At 59.1% G+C, this 18,662-nt stretch overlaps 1 protein-coding gene across 6 annotated transcripts in view; it reads left to right on the top strand.

Moving 5' to 3' along the window:
* UROC1 (urocanate hydratase 1) overlaps positions 1-18,662 on the top strand; it is a 40,664-nt gene that overhangs the window by 5,901 nt on the left and 16,101 nt on the right. For 3 of the 6 annotated variants that reach the window (XM_082413963.1, XM_082413966.1, XM_082413964.1), the window contains 9 exons: positions 9,807-9,937; positions 10,612-10,705; positions 11,541-11,600; positions 11,881-12,009; positions 12,117-12,178; positions 15,097-15,163; positions 15,245-15,388; positions 16,375-16,463; positions 18,335-18,397. In XM_082413963.1, the coding sequence (XP_082270089.1) occupies positions 9,906-9,937; positions 10,612-10,705; positions 11,541-11,600; positions 11,881-12,009; positions 12,117-12,178; positions 15,097-15,163; positions 15,245-15,388; positions 16,375-16,463; positions 18,335-18,397 (740 nt within the window). In that variant the 5' untranslated portion in view covers positions 9,807-9,905. Of the gene's footprint in view, positions 1-3,427; positions 3,701-7,239; positions 8,270-9,806; positions 9,938-10,611; positions 10,706-11,540; positions 11,601-11,880; positions 12,010-12,116; positions 12,179-15,096; positions 15,164-15,244; positions 15,389-16,374; positions 16,464-18,334; positions 18,398-18,662 lie in introns of those variants that run through there. The other 3 variants (XM_082413962.1, XM_082413961.1, XM_082413965.1) reach the window with 3 other exon arrangements.

Raw genomic sequence — 18,662 nt, forward strand, 5'->3', positions numbered from 1 at the left:
CCTAGGGGAGAACAGGACAGGGCGCTTTCTGCCCTCGTGGGTTACAGTATGGATGGCGGAGGGCATAGGAAAAGGAGCGAACATGTGCGATCACGGCAGGTGGTAAACGTGCTATGAAGAAAATAAGGGTGGGCAGAGGGAGGTGTGCAGGGCCAGCCTCGGGAGGTGCCAGCAGCAGAGGTGATTAGGTGTCGAGCTGCAGAAGGAACAGCCCTTGCGGAGGCCCTGAGGCGCCCTGCTAATAGCTGTTGCTAAGTAACAAACTGCCCTAAAATTTAGGCGTTAAACATTTCAATTTCACTCACAATTTAGTGGGTGAGGAATTGGGGAAGGGGCTTAATTGGGTGCTTCTCACCGGGGATCTCATGCTACTGCGTCAGACGGCAGCTGGGACTGGTCGTCCGGAGGCTGGCCCAGGCTGGCGACCCGAGGCTCCGTCACAGCTGGGCAGACACCGCAGCGCTCTCACTCCTCACGCCCCAAGTGGGGTCTGGCTCCGGGCGTTGCTCCCACGGAGCCCCAGGCTGCCTCCTGTTGGTTCCCCGGGAACCACTAGGGGTGCCCCAGCCTTACTCAGAGAAGCACCCAAGCAAGGATTTGCTGGCATGTTTAAAACCACCATGGGCGTAAAGATGCACATGCTCCTTGAACGGGAAGCAGCAAGGGGGCTCTGAGGTGGCCAAGGTGGATGGGAGAAGTGGGAGAGGCAGATAGGGCGTCCACGTCCCCAGCCCGTCGTGGACCACCGTGTGGGCTGTTCTAACTGCCCCGCTGCCGATGGACTACAGGTTGGGGGGAGGGGGGTAGGGAGGGAGGGAGGCTGGGCCGACTCTGGGAGAGGTGAGGGGTGTGGACCAGGGTGCGGTGGTCTCAGGGCCCCGGCTATACTCAGAGAAGGCACCCAGGGCGGCAGAGTGGCTGGAGGGGAAGGAGGGGAAGCAGGGACTAGGTTGATGGTCCAAGGGATAGAGGTCCTGCCGGGCTCGAGAAGGCCTGATGGGCCTGCTGGTGACACGGCAGAGATTGGGGCCCAGTGTGGCCTGGGTGGTAGTACCAGGCGGGCAGGGCTGGGCTTTCGGTGCTGGTCGCCGGGTGCTAGGAAGAGAGGCTGACCAGGACAGGAGTAGCCGCTGGGAGTGACGGGAGGGGAGACTTAAGGCAGGCAGTCGACGCTGAAGAGGACAGGCCACGGCCAGCACCAGGAGCCCGAGGCCTGAGGCCCAGGGAGGCACATGCTGAGGGCCTGCCTGCCTTTCTTTACTCCTTGTTAGTTTTACATTTTGTTTATTTGGTTTGTCCATGGAGCAAAATTAAAAAACTCCACAGTTCTCTTGAATTGAGGTGAAATTCAGATACCATAAAATTACTCATTGAAAAGTGTACAATTTAGTGGCATTTAGTGCCCTGGCAATGTGGAAAGCACCAGTCTTACAGGGAAGGGTCTCCTTTCCTCCTGTTCTCTCCCAGTTCCTTGTGGATCCTTCAGAGACAGTTCACACCCACGTGTATACGTTTTCTTTGCTTTCTGTGCTACTACATTGCTCTGTTCCTTGCTTCTTTGATAGTGGCAACAATTAGAAAAGTAACATCTTATCCGGTGCTGATTCTGTGCAGGCGCTGTTCTAAGACCTTCATGTGTGTTACCTCGTTTAATACTCAGACAGATCCCATGAGGTAGCTACTGTTATTGCTTTCATTTTACAGACCAGGAAACTGAGGCACAGAGAGGCTAAGGAACTGACCCAAGGACCTGCAGCTCATGAGTGGTATAGCTAGGTTCCAGGTTCCAACTTACCTGTCTGCCGTGTTTAACATCTGTGAGATCCCAGTGCTTTTAAATAGCTTTTAGAGTGTTTAAAAATTAAACAGTTTATTTGGGGATCATTGTAGATTCACGAGCAGTTGTAAGAAATAGTAAGAGAGACCCGGGTGCCCTGTTCCCCTGTGGTAGTGTCCTGCTGTCTGTAGCACAAAGTCACAACCAGGACACGGATACAGTCCCTGCTTCGGTTCAGGACAGCGGAAAATGTTTTTAATTGGTTGCAAACATTTAAAAAGAAGATTTCGCAAAAAGTGTTAGATTTGTGGCTTCTCTTGAGGCCTCGCCCAGAAGCAAATCCTGAGTGGAGGTCTCGGTACAGCCTGTCTGTTGGGGGCATGGGATGGGGATACCTGTGGGGCAGCTCAGCCCACTCCTGCCAGGGGCTCCCCGGAGCTGCTACCTCCACCCATGCCCTGCCGGGGCGAGGGCGCTGGGGTATTTGCCCACCGCTGTTGCTGGCGGAGAGCTGCTCCCCAGCAGATGGGGAGGGGGCTGGTGATTCTCCAGCCCTTCCGGCCCCCCTCTGAGCGGGGAGGTGCAGGTACCGGCCGCTGGCGGTCACAGCTGCGTGACCTGCAGGCCCAGGCAGGGGCCTGTCCCCAGTGCCCGTAGCGGTGCCGGGCCAGGACACTGCCCCGTCCCTGGCGTCGGAGAGAGCGTTGGATGGACGGCCGCGAGCCTGGGCGCGTGTCTGCTGCTCACCCTCCGAGGCAGCCTCCCCGCCACGTGGACACAAGAGTATGCTCGCTGCCCGGCCGGCCAGACCCCTTGGCTCCAAGGGCCCAGATCCCGGCTCCACCAGGCCTAGCTGTGTGGCCTTGGGCAGCTTCCACACCTATGCCACGGGACAGTGAACCCCACAGGCCGGTGAGGGGACAGGGTGCTCTGGACGACGTGCGGCGCGCCGAGGAACAAGCATCGGGAGGTGTCAGCCGTCCCGCTCTCGTGCCAAGTGCAGGCCCCATGCTGGGCACTCGCCCACTGGCCGCGCGCCTCCCACCCCTTCTGTGGATTTGGACTTGGCCCAAGGCCGCGGGGCTGGGTTCACAGCCGGGTGTGTTGCGTCCCCAGGCCCCTGGGATTCTAGGGGGCCCCCTTCCCGGCTGTGTGGGTAGCCCCTGGGCCTCAGCTGCCCCAACCGGAGCGCGGGGCTGAGGAGCAGCACCTTCCCACAGAGGCGCTCACGGGACGGGGCCTCGCGGAGAGCTTGGGGAAGAGCGGGGCAGCCGGCACCTCGGGGGGGCTGAGGAGGGTGCAGCTGCCGCTGGCCGGGCTCCCGCCACCCGTCACCCAGGGGGCAGGGAGGAGGGACACGAGGGGCACCACACCCTGTGCGGGGTCAGCGTCGCGGGCCCCCATCCTCAAGACACAAACCCCACGTCGCCTGCCTGGTGTCACTCCCCCACGAGACACACCCGGACACGAGAGCGCTCCCCATGCTGTGTCCTAGAAAACACACCCCTCAGGGCCAGCACCCCCTAAAAGGACAAACGGACCCTCACCCAGGCGTCCCTGGCATGAAGCCCGCCTCTCCCAGGACACCGCCCCCAGGTCAACACTGCGGGCCGCCAGCCTGGGGGCCGTGACCCTACGACCTACGACCTACGCACGGCTCCTTCCGGAGGCCCGGGGCCAATGAGGGGCTGGAGGAGGTGGGCCTGGAGCCAGAGGACCCCGCCCAGCTGGGCCTCGGCTGCCCAGTCTCTCCGCGGCCCCCGCACGGAGTGGGCCTCCGCTTCGCCTCTGCCAGACATGTCCAGCCTCCAGGCGCTGTGCTCCGGCCTGCCCTTGCGGCCCCTCCCGGAGAACCGTGGACGCTGGGCCGGGGTGCCCCACGCCCCGGTCAGGACCCCCGGCCTCAGCCCCGCTGAGGAGCAGGTAAGAGGCTGGGCCCCCTCCTGCAGGGCCGTTTGCCCTCTGGGTGGTCCGGCTGGGCAGTGCCCATGTCCTGCTCTGAGCTGTGTGTGCCAGACTCCTTCACACCCAATATCCCTCGTTCTTTGCCCAGCGGCCTCCCTGGGGTGCAGGACTCCGGCCCCCGTTTACTGATGGGGAGGGACCCTGGGGCTCACGATCACCCAGCCAGGAAGCGGGGGCCTGTGGCCGCCTCCAGGCCGGGAAGGCGAAGTGAGTGCAGGAGCCGGGCTGCACGTCCTGCCCCAGCTTCCGGAGCCTGAGCCACCAGGTGCCCCGCTCCTGTCCATGACACACAGGTGTGAGCAGGCGGCCGCAATGAGGCAGAGAAAGAGCTTTCTCCTGTTTTCCTCTCCTGTTTTCCTTTACTGAGGATGGCTTGACAACTTCAGGAACCGTGGGGGAAAGTAGCAAATACAAGTGAGCGCAGAGATTTAAAGAGGGATCCCGCCACCCAGACAGAGGCTGCCGCCCTCCCGGGGTGGCCATGGCGGGGGGGGCACAGGGCGTGCAAACTGGAGGGGCTGGCGGGCGGATCAGGCGGACTTTAGAGTTTCCACCCTGGTCACCTGCCTGTTGGGCGCCAATGCCTCGACCTTTGGCGTGGGGATGGTCCTGGGGGACAAGGAGAAATAGGCGTATTGATCTGTGCCCCTCCCCCTTCCCGCTGCTGTTTGGTCTTTGACCTGGGTTCCTGACACTGAGCTCCTCGATCTGCTGGAATTCCCTGGGCGGTAGGAGGCCCCTCTGGCGGCTCCTGGTCGGGGCTGGTCACCAGAGAGACCAAGCCGTGGTTGCACGTTGGAACTTTCAACGTGAGGGGCCGGGAATGGAGTTAATGATGTGCCATGCCTACGCCTCCCGAATCCCCCAGCTACAGGGTTGGCAGCGGCTGGGTCTGTGAACACGTGGAGGTGCCGGGGGGCGCCTGCCCCTTCCCCCGCCCCCGCCGAGGGTTGCTGCTCACCTGTACCCTCCATCACATCCTTTGTTAGATAATAAACCAGCGAACGTGTTCCCCTGAGTTCTGTGAGCCCTTCTGGCGAATTATTAAACCTGAGGAGGGGCGTGGGCTCCCCATTTCTAGCTGGTTGGCCAGGAGCACAGACGACAACGGGGCGTGTAATTGGCACCTGAAGCGGGGCCGTCTCGTGGGGCTGAGCCCTTAGCCTGCGGGTGGGCTCTGGGCGGACTGCGGTCCACAGTGTCCCGGCTGGACTGAAGTGTAGGACGCCAGCCGGCTGGGAGGAGCGGTGGGTGTTGGAGGGCCCACGCGTCCAGTGCCCGCCAGGACCTGCGCGAGGACACGGGAGCTCCTCCTGGACAGGCCCAGACCCAGGGACGGCTTCCTCGGTGGCCGGCTTTACGCTCTCCTGTGGCTGGTTTTCTGTTTTATTTAAATGTGCCTTTGAATTTTGACATAAGCTTTTAAAGGTAGTTTTAAGAGATAAGTCAAATTTTATAATGTTTTATAATCTTTTGGCGTCTCCTTCCGGACACTTTCTATGTGCGCACAAGGTGTGTGTGACCATCCTTCTTAAAAGCATAAGTGGAAGCTTTCCATACAGGCTGGTTTCTTTTGAGGCTGTTCCTTGTTGGTGCGTTTGGAGCTGCCCCATTGTTTGAACTGTTGTTGTTTTTCGTGGTTTGGATGAAGGAAAACATGCTTCACTCTTTGGTCTTCTTTAAGTGGATTCTGTTGAAACGCAGAGGATGGTCTGGCTGTCGCGTTTCAGTCACTGTGGGACTGTAGTGCAGAGGGAGGGTCTCGTCACATCCTGTCAGAAACGTCCTCGGCATCCCCACTCCCCCACGTGCAGCTTCTCTTACCGATATTTCCCCAAAGCATGCCCCATCCTCAGGGGCTGTGCTGAATCTGAGATCCCAGATCTGAAGACCTCCCACCACTGCTGACCATAATCCTCAGCTTCTTGAGGGTGGGGTTCTGTGGGGCTCACTTCTGGGTCTTCAGTGATGCCAGAGCTGTTTGTTGAATGAGTGAACAAGACCATGTGCTAAGCGCCCGAACCAACACCCTCCAAGAGTTCAGCGGGCGGGAGAAACCTAGGAAAGCTTCTTGGAGGAGGTGGTCTTGGCACCAGGGGCAAGGTTCCCAGACTGGGAGATCTGAGAGGGGAGGCATCTGGGACAGAAGGAGGCAGTGAGCGGAGATGCAGAGATGGGCCTGTGCAAAGGAAGCTGGGGTGGACGAGGCCCCGCGTAGGCCCAGGCTGGGTGCCGACCTCAAGAGCCAGGCCCAGCCCGACTACTGGGGGGCCTGGATGCCTACCAGTGTGTACTGCGTCAGGAGCCCATGAAGGTCTCGGAGCAGGAGTGTGACCCGCTGCTCGGCATGCTGCCCACAGAGAGCGAGGGCTGGCGCAGAGCTCCTAGGGGGGCAGGCGGACAGGGGCCCAGCGTGGAGGCCATGAGTGTGCAGACGGTCGTCCTGGCAGCTGGCCCCCCCGTGGCCCGTGTGTGCCAGGTGCCGGGGGAACAGCCCTGTGAGGCGGGGGCCGTCTGCTCATTTTACAGGAGAGAAGGCTGAAGTGCAGAGAGGTGAGGTGTGCAGGCTGGAAGAGGCAAGGGCAGGGATTCTCCCCTCAGGGCCTCCCGAAGCACCAGCCCTGCTGCATCACCTTCCAGCCTCCAGAGGCGCCTGCGTTCCTGGGCTCCTGGGCCTGTCCTCTGTCTTCAAAGCTGGCAGCACAGCACGTTGAAATCCCTCTTTCTCACTCTGACCCTCCCCTCTCCTCTCGGAAGGACGCTTGTGATTACTGGGGCCGACCTGGAGAGGCAGGATCATCTCACATCTCAAAGTCCTTCCGTCATCACATCTGCAGAGTCTCTTTTGCCGTGTAACATAACATATTCCCGGCGAATAGGGTGTGGACATCTTTGGGGGCCATAATTCTGTCCCCCATCCCATCAGGCACCCAGGATTCTCCAGCCCAGTGGCTGAACACGGGACTTTTACGAAATAATCCCGTGACCCTAAGGGTACAGGCCACTGAGCTTATCCGATTCTTATGCCTGTGAGGTCAAGGTCGGGGAGGTGGAGGGGTCTCTAGAACTCTGTCCAGTTTATGTGCCTTAGATACTTCTGGTTTTGTCAGTAAGAGCCCCCTGGTAGCTGCATTATATGATAACAGGCCACAATCTCACCTGTGAAAATCCACGTGCTACACAGCAGACCCTCCAGGGCAGACTCGCGGTGGAGCTGAGGCGGTAGCACTGCGGCATGAGCGCCAGCTGAGCCTGGGGGTGAATCCCCAAGTGTGGCCCCCACGGGCTCTTCCTGGCAGCGTTTGAAGTAAACTGAAGACCTTGTAACAAGGAAGCTGCAAAGCTGGGGAGGGGGAGAAGCAAGAAACGCCCCAGGCTCTGGCTCGGGTGTCTTTACAGGAGCAGGTGGGCGCAGCGCTGCACTGTGTGCTGGGCCGTGCGTGTTATCTCATCAGTCCTTCCAGCGACACGGCCAAGCTGACGCCCCGAGAGATGCAGAAGCAGGCGGGCGGCCTCCCGGGCTGGTCCAGCTGGTGGTTAGCAGGGCCGGGTAGGCAGCTGTGCCTGCCTTTCCCAGCTCATTGGGAAACCGCCCTGCCTCTCCGCCTGGCCTGTCCTCATGGGGCCTCCTCTGCTGAGGCTGCCCCTCATCCCCCTGGGGCAGGTCACACGCCTGTCCGAGTTCCATTTTCTCGTCCTGACCCCGAGAACTGCCCCCCATTCAGAGCTTGGAGTATTGAATCCGGGCCAGCAGAGCTGCTGCTTTTTTAATTTTTTCACTCAAGAAATAGTCACTGCAGGCCTATTATGTAAATTCAGACACAGAAGATAAAGTTATTGAACAAAAGTATAATAGAAGACAACTTTGCTGAACTAGTAAAAATGTGAAATTTCAGATAAAGAGACAGTTTATCGTTGAAAGAACAAAAAGAAACGCCAATGTAGAATAGTCCACATGAAGACATATCCAGGCTAATTTTCTGAATTTCAGGGATCAAGAGAAATTCACCAATCCTGAGATGAAAATTGTACACAAGGAGAAATAGCCCACCAGCTGTGAAGTGGACTTAGGCGGTCGGAACCAGTATTCGTTAGAAAATGAAATAAAAGAAGCTACAGTTGCATAGGAAGTATTAGGGCCCATGTAGTAAGGTCAAGCCTCCCGTGGAGCGTGTGTGTGTGACACGTTGCTTTTGAAAGTTTTCTGTAAATGTTCAGTTTCTCTTGGCAAGCTCTGATTAGAAGCTGTACACTGATAGAAAAAACCACCCAACCTCTGCATCGAGGAGTAACATGGACCCCAGAGGCCCAGGCCGAGGGGACCGGACACGACCTTGAAGGGCCCAGGCCTCCTGACCTCTGGCGCGCGCCTAGCCCTGCCTGCCCTTGAAGCCGTGTCCCTGGCCTTCTGCAGCATGTCCTTCCCACGCCGGCCTCTTCCCCTCCCGCCCCGCTGCTGCGCGTGGCTTGCACGTGCCTCCCCGGGGGTCCCGGGCCAGCAGCAGCAGCTGGGAACCCGTCAGAAACGTGAGTCAGAGACGCTGCGGGCGGGCCCAGCCCTCCGGATGCACCTGACCCTCTGGGCTATTCTCAAGTCTGCTGGAGTCTGAGCACCTCCTGTGGAGGTATTTCTAGCCGCCTTTCGATTTTTCCAAGAGAGAAGGGATTATGTGCTTTTACTCCACGTGGACGTTAAAGAGGGACTCGCTGTGCAAACCTTTTCAAGTTCCCATCACTCCTGAGCTGGAGTTTCCCTCGTTGCCCTTCTTGCCCTCGTCTCCTTCCTGAATCACCCTTCCCCTCCTCTCTCCTCCCACCCCACATGCCCCCAGGCCCCCAGTGACACCCTTGTCGCGCGTGCTGGACCTCAGGGCACACGGGACAGGCTGTCCTCCTCCTGGGCCTCTGCCCTCGGCTCCTGGCCGGGTCCCGGCTCTCTGTCTCCCGGGCTGGCCCTCCGCCCCGCCTGCCCACGTGCTGGTGTCCTCAGGGCCCAGGCCGGGGCCATAGGCTCTTCTCCTGTCACCTCTGCCCACCCGTCTTCTCTGAGGCTACACTGCCTCCCCCTCGGTGGACCTGTGCTGAATGAATACGTTCACACTGGCTCCTCATCACGCGCCCAAAGCAGTTCGTTCTCCAGGGTCAGCTGGTTGAAGGAATGGCCTTGACGTCCACCCTGACACAGGGTCGTCACCCCGCACCCCCAACCGCAGGCCCCTGCCGGGTGGTGGGAGGGGGAGCGCTGTGAAGGGTCCCGCTGGGACCCTGGCCCTCCTTGAGCTCAGCGAGACTGATGGGAGGCAAGGAAACAACCAATGGTGAAGCGTCCGAAGACGCAAATCCTGGCTGGGAGAGAAGCATGGGGGTGCCAAGAGTCAAGACGGCAAGGTCAAGGCGGGCCCCCAAGGACAGGCATCTGGACTGGGGCTTCGAGGAGGGGGCTCCCGGGGAGGCAGCTGGCATGGGGGCTGGGGCAGCGGGAAGGGAAGTGGCCGAGGCGCCGAGGCCGGACAGGAGCACGAGGGCCGCCTGGAGAAGGCTGACGGGGGCAGGAGTCGGGCTGCTCTCCCTGGTGCGATGAGAAGCCTTAGACACTTCTTCCTGCTCTTGGGCGCCTGTCCCTGGTGTCAGGCACTGCTGCAGGCCTCCCGGAGCTGTGTGCCGCCCGAGGCTACCGGCCACGCTGGGTACTGCTCCACACTTGCACAAAGAGCCTCCGGCCCCGGCTTGTCAGCTTGCCCTCCCCCTGAGTCTGCACCTGCCGCTGTAGCCACAGGCCTCGGGGCAGCCCCTCTCTGGTCCTTGCCTTGGGTCAAGCAGCCCGGTCCCCGGTGAGCAAGAAGAGGGAGGGACTTGAGGGCTGCCGACGGGAAGCAGGAAGGGCAGTCAAGGAAGGCTTCCTGCAGGAGGCAACATGGTAGGCTGGCCTGGGGTGAGGACCAGGCAGTCTCCGGATGGGGCCCTGGGTTTCTGAGTGGAGCAGAGGCAAATCCAGGTGGGGAGATGTTGGCCTGGAGCCCGCAACCCTGCCGTCCTCACCTCTCTCCCCTTCCCCCACCCCCAGCTGGCGCTGAGGAATGCCCTTCGGTACTTCCCCCCGGACACCCAGGAGCTGCTGGCCCCCGAGTTCGCCCAGGAGCTGCGACTGTATGGGCACATCTACATGTACCGCTTCTGCCCCGACATTGAAATGAAGTGAGTGCTGCAGGCACAGCTGCACAGGGGCCCAGAGTGGGAGGCTCCCTGGAGGGACCCTGCTGGGGGTCAGGACACAGTCAGGGGGAGGTCCAGGCTGTTCCCACTAGGAGGCCCATGGATGCCTCTGCCCTGGGCCAGGCTTGGGGCTGCAGCCAGGTCCGGGCGGGAGGCTCTGCCTTCCTCACCGTCCCCAGGAGATGCTTCCCCTGCCCGGGCATCACACTCTGGGCACCATTGTTCTTGGAAATGCCGGAAGCGCAGACTGTCTGGAACGACCCCACAAAGCAGGAGCCACATGCCCTCGCTCCTGTCTGGGCCTGCTGGCCTGGCACCCACTGCAGAACTGGTGCCCAGGAGCACTGACGGCCTGAAGGAAAGGACGGATGAATCAAGTCCACCTGGAGGAGAGGCTTCAGCTCTGCTTTGAAGTCCGCTTTATCCCAGTTGGAGCCTGCCCACCGAGGAGGGAGGGCGGCCTGGGTGGGAAGGGCCCGGCACAACGCAGGAGGGCGTTTGGGACCACCTCCTGCTGGGAGTTCCCAGGCGCCTTCTGCGGGATGCCAGGGCTTGCTGTCCACCTCTGCGCCCGGGCCGGGCTGGGCCCGAGCTGTAGCGGGAAGGAAGCCTGTGCCCGCCCATCGTCAGGCCTGGCAGCTGCACCCCCTTTGCAGGGCCTACCCCGTGGAGCAGTACCCCTGCCGCACGAGAGTGGCTGCAGCCATCATGCACATGATCATGAACAACCTGGACCCTGCTGTGGCCCAGGTAAAGGCCAGGGAACGGGGCCGGGGGCCAGCGGTGGAAACGGAGTGGGAGAAACACATGAAATGCTCTCAAGCTTTTTATTCAGAAGTAATGACAGATAGGAGGGAAGTTGCAGAGACAGTGCAGAGAGGGCATCATCCCCTTCTCCAGGGCGCCCCCTGCAGCTGCATCTTCGGTAACTACGGTGCAGCATCAGCACCACGACGCCAGCGTTGGTACAACAGACACACGTGTAATTTTACATTTCCTAATAGCCACGTGCAAACTGAACAGAAACAGATTTAATACTGTAGTTTGTCCCAGTATATCCAAAATATTATCATTTAACATGTAATCATCAATATAAGTATTTTGTAGTGTTTTTTTCCTACTAAGTCTTTGAAACCGGGGGTATATTTTACCCCTAGAGCTTGTCAGACGGGCTGTGGCTCAAGTGCTCGTGGCCACACGTGCCTTTCCCGGCGTCCTCGAGCGCCAGTCTGTACCTCTGACACCCATATTCAAGAAAGGTTAGGCTTCGGGGGTCCCTGAGTATCTTACTTGAGGGTGAAAGGGTCCCAGGATGTGACCACTCCAGCTAGTGGTGGGAGCTTCCTCAGCCCCGGCCCCAGACAGACCCCTGACACTGACCCCAGACCCAGCTCTGACGCTCACCCCAGGCTGAGCACTTACCCGGTCCCGGGTGGGCCGCTGTCCCCGGGCCTTGCCCCTTCTGGCTCCTCCCCTGCCCCCCACTCCTCCTTCGGGGGCCACCGGCCACCCGGCCCGTGAGCCCGGCGCAGGCAGGGGCCTCCCTTCCGGGCCCCCATCTCAGACAGCATCGTGTCCTCCCCAGTTTCCCCAGGAGCTCGTGACCTACGGAGGAAACGGGCAGGTGTTCGGCAACTGGGCTCAGGTACGCTGGACTGTGGCCTGGCCCCGCCCTGACCCCAGGCCTTTCTTCCCCCACGTCCTCTGGCCTGGAAGCACCTTACAGACCAGGCTCAGGACCTGGGCTCTGCCTCCCTGATGCCTGAGATCCCAGCCCTGGAGGCTACCTGGGGACGTCGGAGGTCCTGAGGGAGAGCCACTGGAGGGTAGAGGGCTCCGGGCAGGACGGCTAGGGCCTGGGGGGGACTTGGGGCTGGTGCAGGGCCCCCGCTCACAGAGCCCCCCGTGTTTCACTCTCCCCGCAGTTCTGGCTGACGATGTCCTACTTGTCCCAGATGACAGAGGAGCAGACGCTGGTCATGTATAGCGGACACCCCCTGGGCCTCTTCCCCAGCAGCCCCGGGGCCCCGAGGCTGGTCATCACCAACGGGATGGTGGGTCCCAGGGCAGCGGGGAGGGCCAGGTGCCCGCACACCCGCCAAGCCATCGTCCCCAAGGGCACGGCGCTGCCCCCAGCCCTCAGCCCACCCCTCTTGTGCAGGTCATTCCCAACTACTCCTCCAGGATGGAGTACGAGAAGCTCTTTGCCATGGGGGTTACAATGTAAGTGCTGTTTCAGCTTATGTTATGGCCTTCGCCAGGCTTTATTATAAAGCAACGCAGCAATAGTAACTACAACTTTGAAAGGCCCTCACAATCAAAGCTCTATAGCACAGTTTCGCATTTATGTATTTCCTGCTAGTTTTCATAGATATACCTACAATTTTCATATAGGCGTGAATCCTACTTTTGCAACAATTTACTATCAGTTTCAAACATACAGAAAATTGGCAGAATTAACAGGGAACACCAAGATTCTGTGATTAATATGCTACTAAATTCACTTGATCTATCTGTCTATCCATCCCTATATCCGCTATCATTTTTTTGATGCGTCTCAAAGTAAGCTGCAAATATTGTTGCCTGGAATTCAGTATTTGTCCATAGTTTTTTTTCTTTTTTTAATGTTTATTTATTTATTTGGCTGCGTTGGGTCTTAGTTGCGGCATGCGGGATCTTTAGTTGCGGCATGAAGACGTTCTTAGTGGCAGCATGCGGGCTTCTTAGTTGCGGCATGCGTGTGGGATCTAGTTCCCTGACCAGGGATCCAACTGGGACCCCTGCATTGGGAGCATGGAGTCTTAGCCACTGGACTGCCAGGGAAGTCCCCACAGTTTTGTTGGTCTCGAAGTGAAATTTACATGTCACGAATGCACAAACGCACACGTCACGTGCTCCGTTCTGTGAGCTCTGACGATGCGTGTGTCTGTGTAGCCCCTGAGCGTGCTGTCCCATTAACACTCCAATTGGAGGTGTTCCCTCAGACGTTGTAGCAGGAGCCACAGCGAGAAGGGAACCTCCTCCCGCCCAGACGCCCCAGTTCACAGCGTCTCCTGTGTCCTGCCCGACATCCCGTGTGTGTGCGGACGCTCGGCGGGGGTGACTGGACAGCCAGGGAGAACGCCCTCTGCACCTGTCCCCTCCTCGGGATTCGGGCTGACTTGCTCGGTTTCACCGGCAGTGCTCAGTTGCGCTGTAATTTATTTAGCTCACTTGCCACCTGGTTTGGGTTGTTCCCAGTTCTCTGGGAATGTAACGAATGCGACAGGACACCCCTGATCTGCACGTGTTTGTGGGTCTCCGGGAGCGGTGCGCTGGCATCGTAACCACGTAAAGTGTGAGCGAGTCTGCCGTGCTGGGGGCCAACCCGCCGGGCCTCAGGCCGATAGCCTGTGAATGATTGTAATCATGGTCGCCGCCACTTGCTCTAGGATTTACAGAAGCCTCTGAGCTGGGGGCCCTTATTAACCCATTTCGTGGAGGAAGAAACTGAGGCTCAGAAACCCAATTACCTTTTTCCTTCGTCATAAGTAGTTACTGTTATTAGATAATAAGTTGCTGTTATTATTACTTATTATGAGGCCTGGCGACCTCTTCTGTACCAGTGGGAGCAGAGGGGTAGTTGGTGTCTGGTCGGTGGCCTGAGTGTGGCCGTGGACCAGCCCCTGTGCTCCTGTCCTGCAGGCTCAGGACAGAAGCTTAAAGGGGCGGAGCTGCAGAGTCAGACCTGGTCGGGCTGCCCCTGAGGGCTGACCCCAGGCGCTGGGAGCAGTTGACCAAAGAGAAGATGCAAATCACCGTAGAGGTGGGAAGGGGTTACCTGTGTAAGGACCAGGTGACCAGGGCAAAGCCTTTTCACCATCAGGCTGACAAAAATGGAACTGGTCCCCTCCGTGGTGGGGGGTACGTGGGGGAACAGGCAGCCACAGGCTGGGGTGTCAAGGTCTATACAGCGAGGCCGGGGGCACAGGAGGGCCACATCCAGTGACTGCAGTCAAAGTCCCAAATGGAGATAACTCTGACCCCATGATTTTACCCCCAAGAGTGATCTCAGGAGCAGCTGCAGTGGGTCAGGTGAGACAAAGGATGGAGTCAGAAGGACTTAAAATCGGTTCCCGGCCCTGCCACATGTCCCTGTGCGACCTTGGAACTCAGATCCTATCTGTAAAGGCGACGTGGGTGGCGGCCACCAGGGGTCTGATGCTTTCACCCGCCTCCCTGGTAGATGTTTATCATATCAGCCTGATTCTCTTACGTCCTGTCATATTCACACAAACTTGCAAGGCAAAGGTCGTGACTCCCCATTTTTTGGAAGAGGAAGCAGAGGTTCTAAATGGTCCAGTGCTTTGTCCCAGTCATGGGACAGGCTTGGCATTCAGATCAGCGAGAATCAGGATCCACCCTGATCCAGAGGAGAGGAGGTCCAGAAAGCAGCCTCGAGGGTCTCCTGACCTCAGTGGTCCTCAGGGAAGAGTAAAACTAAGGCAACAGCACAATCTCCCATCACACTGCCAGAAACGCAAATGTTGGGTAATTATCACGTGATGCCAGCAGGAGTGCTTATGCCCTGCTGGTGGCGGTCACTCTGGAATGTGATGCTGGCTATGAGTGTTTTAAATGTTTGCACTGATGCCCTGGCACCGCCTGCCTGGATTCTACCCTGGAGGGAACGGCAGGGCCAGGGAGGTCGCTTACTGCAGCCTCGTCCTGTGGCCCAGCCGAGCCACCCGGCTGACCGACAGGGAGAGGGGACATCCTGTGACCTCTGATGGGGTTGACTGTGGAGCTACGAAAGGTCTGCGGGTGCTGACATGGAAAGGCCCCCACGGGCCTTGTGTCTGGGGGAAACATGGCTCCAGAAACAGTGCCTACAGAACAAGGCCATTTATGTCAGCTCTTGTCCGTGTGGCTAAATGTCCCCGGTGATTTCACCGATTTTATTACAGTTTGTAAGAGAATGAAACCTGTCTGTGAAAGGTCTGAGGGGGACCAGAAATGGGGACTGTGGCGTCTTCTATAGCTTTCCTTTGTTTCTGAAGGAGAAGGCAGTGCTGCACTTGGGGTGATGACAGTGCGTTTTAGGCCCCATGGGAAGTGGGGCCCCAGGCACCGGCTCACCCCGCTTCCCCCTCTGTGGGCAGGTACGGCCAGATGACGGCGGGCAGTTACTGCTACATTGGTCCCCAAGGCATCGTCCACGGCACGGTGGTGAGAGACGGGCCGCGCCTGCCCACGGGCCGGGGGTGAACGAGCTGGCGTGGATCTTGAACCCGAGTCCTTGCCCCGCAGCTCACCGTGCTGAACGCCGGGCGGCGGTACCTGGGCGTCCAGGACCTGGCCGGGAAGGTCTTCGTCACCTCCGGGCTCGGCGGGATGAGTGGGGCTCAGGCCAAAGCCGCCGTCATCGTGGGGTGCGTCGGCGTGATTGCAGAGGTGAGCTGGCGGGAGCACCTCCCCGCCCTCCTCCAGAGCCCCCCACCCCCGCCTGCCCCCTCTTCTCTCACCCTCACCCCCCCACCGAAGCCTCCCAGCCTGGGTCCGAAGGGCAGCGAACACCCCTGCCTTCCAAGTGCCCATCACCTGCCAGGGCCAGTGCCTGCCGACACTCTGCCGTGAAACCGCCAGCCTGTGGCCTGGCTTCCCTTGCCCTGGGGGCCTGGACTACAGCCTGTGAATAAGTGAGCCAGGCTCCCCCATAACGGACAGAGCGGTCGGTCGGGGGAGAGCCGGGGAGAGTGCAGGAGCCTTCCCTCTGGCTCTCAGTTCCTCCGGCAGGAAGAGAGGAAGGGAGCGGAAGAGGAGGGGCGGCTGTGAGGAAAGCATGGGGGCACGCACCCGTGGGATCTGCACTTGGCTGGTAGTAAGCCTGTGACATGCACAGATGTACCTGTTAGGAGCCCACTTGGCTGCAGGTGACAGAAAGCCCAACGAGAGCAGCTTACACAAAGAGGGTTTTATTTTTCTCAAGTAACCAGCGGGGCTGGCATTGGCTCAGCAGCTCAATGTCAGGGTCAACATCTCTAGATTCTCTTGGGCTTCCCTCGTGCACACACAAGTGGCGGCCCCAGCCCCAGCCATCCCATCTACATTCAAGGCAGGGAAAAGGAGAAGTGCCAGCTATGGCTGACTCTATTTTAGCAGGAAAATAATGCCTTAGAAGCTCCTTCTTTTACTTCATCAGTCAGTATGGGATCAAACGGACACTCTTATCCACAGGGGAGGCTGGAAGCGGTGGGAGGGCAGTTGTGATTACGTAGGATGTGATTCATCCCCTGGGGCCGAGCACAGTGTCACCCCGAGCGAAATCCAGGTTTGCTGATGCAAGGCAGGAGGGGGAGCAAGTACGGACAGCAGCTCGTAGGGTCTGCCTGGCCCTGTTGGGAAAGGGGGTGATCTACACCCGTGCCTCGTGGTCCCAGGTGGACGGAGCGGCCCTCATGAAACGCCACAAGCAAGGCTGGCTGATGGAAGTGACCGACAGCTTGGACCGCTGCATTGAAAGACTCAGGTACAGTGTCCGGCTCGGGGGGAGACCGGGCTGGGACCTTCTAAATGTCTGCTTCTCGCTGGTCCCTTCCGCGAGCGTGGGGATAGCCCGTGTGCATCCGTGGTGCCCATACACGTGGTCTAACAGACTTCAGTAGTTTTCTCGGTGACCCCGACGCTCGGCCACAGTTTTGCAAAGAGCGTGTCTTGCGTTTCTCCCCGTGGTGCCTCAGTGCCCAGCCCAGGGCCTGGCACGCAGTAGGTGCGGCTCGGATCTGCTCGACCCCTGGGAGGTGGAGCTTCTCCTCAACAGGACCCCGCGTCAGGTTCTGCGAGGCCCGTCCTCCTCCCCAAGGGGGCCACGGCTGGTCCTGTGGCGCCGGGCCCCTCCCTGCTGCGTGCTGTCTCCTCAGCTGTCTCCGTGGGGACGGGGCGGGGCTGCCCTGGAGGCCGCTGGTCAGGTGCCGTTTTTGAAGCATCCTCTCAACGAATTTGCTCCGCAGAACTGAGCCCCGTGCGGGGGGTTCGCCTCTGCACAGGGGGCTCCACCTGCTGCAATTAGACTCGCCCAGGGTCTCCAGGGGGCTTACGTGAAAATGTTCAAAGACACACAGAGTGTGAGAAATATTCCCATTACCAAGACTGGATACTTTTTGGACATAGATCTTTGAAAACTGGCAGAAAACTCTCCATTAATCACAGGAGAAGTTCCAGCCTCCTAGTGTGGCATGAAGGGTCTCGCCTGATCTGGCTCCGATCCTGTGGGTGCCTCTGGAGCACACGTGCCCACTCGCACACACACACACCTGCACGTACACACTCGTATGCTCACACACACTTTCAACCTCTGTGACATCTGTGTCATCTCTAAATACCCCTCTTCCAGCTGCCTGCTCCCTCTCGTCACTCACACAGAGTTTGGGTGCTTAATTCCACGGCCACACACGTGGACACACACAGCGTCCAAATCAGCGTAACAAGTGCCTTAAGCAGCCGTCTGGGCACATTTCTGCTCCCTGAGCTGCGGAGATGCAGATGGGAATGGCGACCCTCCCGTGTCTGTGGGGCTTTCATGTATTCAAATCTTCCGTTTCCCCCAAATACGCTTTCATTTTTTGTCCTTTTATTTTTCCAAATAATGTTTGTTTATTTATTTATTTATTTATTATTATTATTTTGGCTGCATCAGGTCTTTGTTGCTGTGTGCGGGCTTTCTCTAGTTGCGGCGAGCAGGGGCTACTGTTCATTGCGGTGCGCGGGCTTCTCAGTACGGTGGCTTCTCTTTGTTGCCAAGCATAGGCTCTAGGCGCGCGGGCTTCAGTAATTGTGGCTCGCGGGCTCAGTAGTTGTGGCTCGCGGGCTCTAGAGCGCGGGCTCTAGAGCACAAGCTCAGTAGTTGTGGTGCACGGACTTAGCTGCTCCATGGCATGTGGGATCTTCCCGGCCAGGGATCGAACCCCTGTCACCCGCATTGGCAGGCGGATTCTTAACCACTGCGCCACCAAGGAAGTCCCCCAAATAATGTTTAGAGTCATCTTTAGTGACATCTGCAACTTAAGGATCACGTTGAGTGAGTTCTACAAAGATCCCTGTTGAGTCCTTGCAGCAACAGCCCTAATTCTACTAATCGAATTCTACACCTTGGGGCGGGGAGGGATTGTCACCTTTGCCAGCGAGCCCCCCCGAGGGCATTCAGTCTGCTGTTCCCCTCAGGCCTGGGTCCTCAAAAGACACACCTCATGGGTCCCTGCATCTCAGGCCTACGCTCACACCTGGTGCTTTGGGTGCCTCCTGGGCCTTCTGCATCCCCACCAGCTTGGGGCCTGTGTGTTGGGGGTGGGTAGCCGTGGGCAGGTGCGATGGGGCCATCTGTCCTGCTCTTGCCCCTTCCAGGGAAGCGAGGAAGAGGAAGGAGGCCCTCAGCCTTGGTTACCATGGCAACGTGGTGGATCTTTGGTAAGTGGGGCGAGTTGGCAGCCTTGGGGACACCAGGTGAGCCCCCCCGGCCAAGGTCCCGGGCCAGGTGCTCCCGGGACACGAGGCTTCCAGTGTCAGCTTGAGGCTCTGCTCCCAACCTTCATGGCTCGGAGCCTTTGCCCAGCCAGGCAGCCCTCCCGCCAGGGATCTTTCCAGAGGGAAAGCAGGAAGAGCCTCCGTGGCTGACTGCTGGGCGTGTGGGCTGGGAAACGCTGCGTGCCCGCCTGGCTGGACCCTGAGCTCG

Source organism: Balaenoptera physalus (assembly GCF_965194825.1).
Source record: "Balaenoptera physalus genome assembly, chromosome: 11".
Taxonomy (NCBI): domain Eukaryota; kingdom Metazoa; phylum Chordata; class Mammalia; order Artiodactyla; family Balaenopteridae; genus Balaenoptera; species Balaenoptera physalus.